Source organism: Stegodyphus dumicola, chromosome 8, assembly GCF_044657685.1.
Source record: "Stegodyphus dumicola isolate Sdum_Otavi_A_Nest chromosome 8, ASM4465768v1".
Taxonomy (NCBI): domain Eukaryota; kingdom Metazoa; phylum Arthropoda; class Arachnida; order Araneae; family Eresidae; genus Stegodyphus; species Stegodyphus dumicola.
Genome location: NC_140775.1, coordinates 47,886,993 through 47,894,689, shown reverse-complemented (window position 1 = coordinate 47,894,689; position 7,697 = coordinate 47,886,993). Strand labels below are relative to the sequence as shown.

At 34.5% G+C, this 7,697-nt stretch overlaps 1 protein-coding gene across 1 annotated transcript in view; it reads right to left on the bottom strand.

Annotated features, from left to right (window-relative positions):
- Positions 1 to 3,005: 3,005 nt before the first annotated feature.
- LOC146995809 (uncharacterized) overlaps positions 3,006 to 7,697 on the bottom strand; it is a 71,248-nt gene continuing 66,556 nt past the window's right edge. Inside the window, exon 2 of the mRNA XM_085822987.1 lies at positions 3,006 to 3,942. Coding sequence (XP_085679113.1) covers positions 3,006 to 3,839 — 834 coding nt within the window. The 5' untranslated portion in view covers positions 3,840 to 3,942. The remainder of the gene's footprint in view (positions 3,943 to 7,697) is intronic.

Genomic DNA, 7,697 nt, shown 5'->3' with positions numbered 1-7,697 from the left:
CGGAATAATTCAGTTCTCCAAGAAAAAGAGATAAAATTTTTTCAAAGGCTTCGAAAATATATAGATAAAACTTTGATGAGTTTTTAAAAATATGTAAAAATTTATTTACTATCACGTGTTGCAAATATGGATGTCATTCCTGTAGTTTTGATATAGTAGGAGATAAAGAAACAATGATATGAAAGAAAAATAACGGTTAACATAACATCAGTAGGCCAACGAGAAATCTCACCTCACTGTACTGATCTCCTGCTTAGCCGACCGTACGAAATTAAAAGCTCATCGATATCTTGAAAAGAAAGACTTTGCTGAAGTGCAGGTTCCCGAAAGTGTTTTCATCCGTATTCACGAGAAATGATCGGCGGAGAAAAATGTTGTGAAACTGTGGATAAGAAATATTTGGCAAAAGCTTCCTTTTGCCTCAGATAATCAAGAAAGTATAATACTTTGGGACATGCTCAGCCTCCATCTAACGGATAACACAAATATGTTGTTGAAAGAGTGTTATACAGATATGACAGTTTATCCAGGCGGATTATTGCCATTAGTTCAGATATTAGACATATATGTCAATAAATCATCGATAGAATATTTTAAACGTTAGTGGAATACTCGAACAAAAGTGAAGGTGAAAAAAACAATTACAAATGGAGACCAAATACGTCATGCCAGTGCATAAATAGTGTGTCAGTAGATAATAAAATCACGTAATAAAATTAAACCCCGTTTAATTTATGTGGTATATCTGACGGTCTAGATGCAACGAAAGATGATTATTTATGTGTGGATCAGAGTAAAAGTAACGGCAAAACTGAAACAGAATTCGATGATGTGCTTGAAGTTATAGCTTGAGACGTATATGAGGAACTTGGATCTGTCTATGCAAGTATGGATCAGAGGTGAAGGTGAAAATGAAACAGAATCCGATAACGAAAATTTTTAAGTACATAAACTATGTTATTTCTCTTAAATAAAAAGCATTTAATTACACGCATAAATCTAATTTTATCTAATTCTAATCACTTTTTCCATATTTCTAAACATAACATTTTTATAGCTGGCGTACAGCGCGTACCCATAAATTTCCATCTTGCATTTTCTTTTAAAAGTGCGCCTTATACGCCTGAATATACTATAACAAACATAGCTGAAACTTAAGTGATAGAGATATTTACATGCTTGCTGAAGCATTATATTCTGTTTTTTTTTCCTTCTATTAGTGTATAAATGTTTTAAAAATTTCGATGTTACGTTTTTCAATCTTTGTGTTTAGAAAAGGGATAAAGAATTCAAACTTTTATCTCCGAAAACAAAATTCTAAATCAGATTTCTAATGAAGAAGTGAAATTCTCTATAGCTTTACTTTCCGGACTAATTAAAATTAAGAAAAAGAAGAGAGGAAAATAAATAACTGATTTGGGTAAGCAGAATATTTAGCCATTCAGTATCTATTGATGGGAATGTATATAACTCTAATGAATAGTACAGAAATAAGATAAAGCTACGTTTCAGTTTGTAGGCCTTACATTTCAAAATGGTTTTAATACAGCTTAAAGCGCATAGCCAAAGATTATGCTCTCAACCGCTTTTTCAGTAATAACGTCAGAGAATAATTCTTACAGTTACAATGTTTTCAAATAATCCATTCCTTCAAAAGTAATCTATTGTACTAAGATAATGTGTTTTCGAGGGCAGAAAATGAAACAGAACGGCGAGATCCATCAGAGTATGATCCTGTAATGCTTTAACAAATCTTTCGCAGTCTTAAGTAATAGAGAAATGTGGTAGAGCTTCATCTTACACTATATTCTTGTATTCATATTATTTGTAATATGTGACTATGTGTCTCTATTCGATGTGTGGGAAAAAAACGTCTCCAACAGGTTTATATATACGATACCATTCAGATAAACGCAAAGGAAACCAACATTTCCATCTAATAATACTCATTTTATTTTAATTATACCATTTTCTAGTTAGATAACCAATTTGTGAGCAAGAATTTGCATCGTAACAGTGAATCATATTGCTGCCAAATTCCAAATATAAAAAACTAAAGCTCACGAATCACAAACCGAGAGTTTCTGTGAGATTTGTGAGGTGCGAAGGAATCTCTATTTTGAAAGAAATCGAAATTGATATAAATTCGCTTTATAACATATTATTCAGTTTATTTATCTAATTATATTATGATTCTGATGTAATGTATACACACATTTTAAAAGTTATTTCTTTCGCTCATTTCAATTTGTAATCTTGAATTTTTACACTGAAAAAATCCTGAGTAGAGACGGAAACTGTGGTATGTCAAACTGAATTTAAACAAGGTGAAAGCAAATGAAAAGCTAATGTACATACTACAACAGCTTTTAATTTGTTTAGAATTACAATCTTAGTAATGCAAATCATGCTGATTAACACATAATTAAAAGTGGATAAACATTCCTTTTTGAACGTTTCTTTGAACCTTGATATAAAGTTCTATGAATATCTGCAGTTGGATAAGACAGCTCAGGGTCAAACAAATTTTAAAATGAAATTTATATAAATTAATTTCATGAGTTCAATTATGAAAGATATGCCGTGCAATATTTATTTGCACAATTTAAAGCCAGTAGCACAACTTAAATTTATTGTTGAAAAATATTGTCATGTGTAAAGCTATGTGTTAAAAAAGTCAATAAACTGTGACTTTCCAGGTAAAACCGGAAGACCTCGCAGCCATGAAAGGCACTGAAAACATAGATCTGAACTACGAAAGAGTGTACTTAGTTGGTGCTAAAATAATACTGGTATCTTTAAGTTAGCATGACTAATTACTAGCTAATAATATATCAGTAGTTACACTTACCGAGCAAAATATTATCAAATGCCGTCCATATACTAAGAATACCATAAAGTTCTTGATAATAAAAATGTTGTTGATAATAAATTTTGGTAAAATGAAGCAGGTATATGATTTATTTGTTCTATTTTTCTTTTCCGGGTCTTGCTTCGTTTGGTCATTAAATCAATCGTTCTACAGTCGGTATCCAGTTCTGGCTCTTTTCGCAGTTCAACCGGTTTCCTTTTCGGGTTTGACAGTTCTTTTCCGGTTCCAGCTTGTCTTTCAGATTTGGAATCTTTTCCGTTTTTTGCTTCTTTTCCAGGTATTGCGTCTTTTCAGACTCCTCTATATTTTCCATTTCTGGCATCTTTTCCGGCTCTTGCTTCTTTTCCACTTTTTGCATTTTTTCCAGTTCCTTCTTCATTTTCAGGTCTCTCTTTTTTGGTTTCTGCAATTTTTCCCTCAACTTTTGCCTTTCCAGTTCATTTTTGTGTGCTTGTTTTAGCATCTCTTCAATATGTTTCTCCATTTTCAGTTCTTCTTTCTTTTCTAGTTTTTGTATTCCTTCCCGTATTTTCTTCTTTTTCAGTTCTTCTTTCTTTTCTAGTTTTTGAATCCATTCCAGTAATTGCTTCTTTTCCAGTTCTTTCTTCTTTTCTAGTTTCTGTTGCTTTTCCAGTTTTTGTTTGTTTTTCAGTTCTTCCTTCTTTTCCAGTTTTTGCTTCTTTTTCTGCTCTTGTTTCATTTTCAGTTCTTGCTTCTTTTCCAATTTTTGCTTCTTTTTCAGTTCTTGCTTCTGTTCTAATTCTTGTATCTTTTCCTGCTCTTGCTTCTTTTCTAGTTTTTGTATCTTTTCCAGCTTTTGTTTCTTTTTCAGTTCTTGCTTCTTTTCTAGTTTTTGTGTCAATTCCAGTTTTCTCTTGTTTTTGAGTTCTTGCTTCTTTTCCAGTTTCTCCTTCTTTTCCTGTTCTTCCTTTTTATTCAGTTTTTGATTCTTTTCCAGTTTTTGCATCTTTTCCGGTTCTCGCTTCTTTTCCAGTTCCTTCTCGTTTTCCAGTTCTTTCTCGTTTTCCAGTTTTTGCTCCTTTTCATGATCACAAGGAGGATTTTCCAATCTACAAAAAAATCGGTATATCTTTATTTCACTAGTAAAATAGTGAAAGTAATGCAATGACGATCACGTTTAACATGTACAACACTTCCATATTTAGATACTATATAACACTTTTGGCTCAGTTTCATAGGGAAAAAACTCCCCGTAAATTATTGCCTGGCAGAATTGTTTTCTACAAACGGTGAATTTGTTGTTTTCGTTGTTCTGACCTAAAGCCAAGCAGATAAGTTAAAGTACTTTGCGTTATTTGTATGCAATAAGCGGTCTCCATGAATCTCACGTAGAGCGTAATAATTTGCAAAGTTTCAGTGCCTTACTTTTCCTTACTTAATTTTTACATAAGTTGCAATAAAAATAACAGAAATAATAAACAGGTGGCTTAAAAACAGAGGGAAACAATGACGAAAATTGCAAAATAGGAGGAAAAAAGGAAACTGAAATGAAAAGGGAAACAACTACAAACAAAGGATGGAAAAAGCATTTTAGAAGATATACACGTAACGTTCTTTCTGAATCAGCAAAACCTGTATTTTAACGAGTCTCTTTGCATCGCTGGCTGCACAGATTTCAAATTTTCTCTCGTTATTCCAAATTCGGATCATATTACTGGTCTTTTTCGTAGTCCAGCAGAGCCGCACTAGGATTTTTGCCACCATTTGTTTTCAATTGAAACTTTTATTCTCATTCTTCAGTTGCATTCTTAAAGTTTATTTATTTATACAGGAAGAAAGAAAGAAATCAATCAAATCAAAGTAAATTAGGAAGAGATATACCTGTTTTCTCCTATATTTATTGTTCCCTGTAATTTCTTTTGCCTGTTGCATTAAATTTATTGAAGGAAAATTTACAAAATCTTTCAAAATGTATTTCCTAAATCCTTATGCGAATTTAGCCCTTCTGATCATTTCGGCCACACTTTAATGGCTTTTACAATTTGATGTTTGAATATTGGCAGCTGCCTATACTGAAATATGTTCTCCATTGTCCTCGAAAAAAGAAAAATTAAAGTTCCAGGTAATTTTGCAATGAAGGACACATATATCTTATTTGAAGGGCAAGAGGAAAAGAAAAAGATATTTTCGGATGGGAATGTGTAGCATTTTAAACACCGTGTTTGTAAATGTCATCATATAGTAGCAACACTTGAGTCATAAGTAATTATACACATATATGAGAGAGACGACGATGACGAAAAATTAAATGGCAAAACATGGCCGAAAACACTTTCCTGGCCAGTGCAAACAACACAAAACACAAGAAAGATCGGACACCAGTTACGCTTAGCACAAGATAAATTAAAAAGTAGGAACAAAATTAGACACTTATGGACCTCAAAACAGGTGTTCGAAATTACGACCTGCACCCTGTTAAAGGTATTCCATCTCTCGCACATCGAACATGAGATGTTCTGGAAAATACCGTGCATCCCCAGGACTTTCCCAGCACCTGCCACAATATGTGCCACGAGTTCCTGTTGGACTTCTAACTGGGGTTTCGTGCACTTATGTGTTGAAGTACCCCGAGACGAACTGATAATGCAAGTTAGGTCTCGTGATCTTGCTGAACAATGCACTGGACTATCCCTACCATACCCATGTTTAAGATACGTTCCGAAGGAACTTTCGAATACTTTCTTTGATGGCGATCCCCTGCTTTTGTTCTTATTTCTTGGTTTCCGCTGCGCTAAGGAAAATAAACAAATATCTTTACAATGTTCGTACCCTATTTTTCTTGTGTTGTCTCTCGTCACTATGGGCCAGGAAAGCGTTTCCGACAATGCATTGCAATAAACGATATATATATATATATATATATATATAAACAATATATATATATATATAATCTTGTAAACATATGTTACCGTGAAAGACCGAAATTGGAGAATATCGACATTCACGGGAGAATATCAACATTCACCAAATACGTCGGTGAAAGATCAAATATTGCATTACATTCTTCTACATTCGGACCCTCACCGGTGTATGTCGATAATCACAGATATGCTTGAAAAGAGCGGAGTATATGTACACACTGTTATTGCAAAAGGAAATGTTCCACAAATAAATGCAGTTGTAAAAGCAAGGGATTCTTGTGCAATTGAAAGTGTTATATATTATATATATATATATATAATCGTATAAACATATGTTACTGTGAAAGACCGAAATTGGAGAATGTCGATTTTCGGTAGATTGAAAACAGAAGAGTATATGTACACACTGTTATTGCAAAAGGAAGTGTTCCACAAATAAATGCAATTGTAAATGCAAGGGCCTATTGCGCAATTGAAAGTGTTATATATATATATATATATATATATATATGTATATAATCATATAAAAATATGTTACCTTGAAAGACCGAAATTAAAGAATGTCGACTTTCACCGGAGAATGTTAACATTCACCAAATACGTCGGTGAAAGATCGAATATTGCATTACATTCTTCTACATTCGGACCCTCACCGGTGTATGTCGACAATCACAGATATGCTCTGGTGTAGATTGAAAAGAGAGGAGTATATGTACACACTGTTATTGCAAAAGGAAGTGTTCCGCAAATAAATGCAGTTGTAAAAGCAAGGGCCTCTTGTGCAATTGAAAGTGTCATAACAGTTTAAGTTGTTGCAATAAATAAGATTTGAATCACGTAATTTAGTAAACATAGCTTGAGTAAGCTCCCTGTTCCGAGTCAGGATAGTTCATGTTTCCAAAGCAAGTAAAGAGGAATACAAGTCCTGATAGTGGCGCCCGACGAAGAAGAATAACCATGGCCGAGTTTCAAGAAGAACCTGTGGTGCCTGCAGAAGCGGCTCAGAATCCAGAAATGCCAGCTGCCGCCCTGGAAGGATTTGGGTACATCGTACAGACCATGAGCGCATCGATGAAACCAGAACCAACATTTAATGGAAACTCACCGGTAACCAGTTTTTTGGAAAAATTGGATGACCACTTCATGCTGTATCCAGTCCATGAGTTCCGTAAAGTCACCTTAGCTATCAGCGCTTTGAGGGGCCAAGCGCTTAATTGGTTCAAATGTATAGGCAGAAGCCTCTTGGGTCAAGCGGGAAGTCCCACCTATACTTACGAAAATTTTAAGACTGCCTTAGTAAAAGCCTTCCCTGTCGTAAGAGATCGTGCAAGTTTAGAAACGGAACTCTTCAGCATATACCAGCAACGAATCGAAAATCTTTCCACCTTTATTTTAAGAAACATTCACGTCTTTAAACTCTTGTATGGAAACCGTCCGCATCCTGAGATAATCCAAGTGATTTTGCCGAGTTTAGTTCCCCAAGTACAAGACTTTATTTAATTAAGGAATCCGACTACACTGGAAAAGTTATTTGAACTAACAATCCAGTTTGAAAGTAGAAGAACGGCGGACATCGAATGAAGACGCCAGTATGAGCAACGAAGCCAATTTGGTGCGCCAAGACCACAGCAAAGGCAAGAACACGGCTACGGAAGCAAAACGAATCAGAGGGCAAGGAAACCTGAGTATCCAAAAACAACCGGCGAACGTCGACAGTTCAATAGTAAGCCAGAAAAAAAGTCTGAAGGCCAGCGGAAAAACAAGGAAGGCATGGAAAGGAAGAAAGAAAATTAAACTAAAACGGATTTCTGCTGACGGGAGGGTGCGGTAATCCGAAGGCCAAGAAAAGCCTTCTTTCTTCAAGTTAAATACAGTTATTGTGAAAAATTTGGCTCTTGCAAAGATTGAAGTTAGAGTTTTATAAAAGATTTTGCAGCTATTGT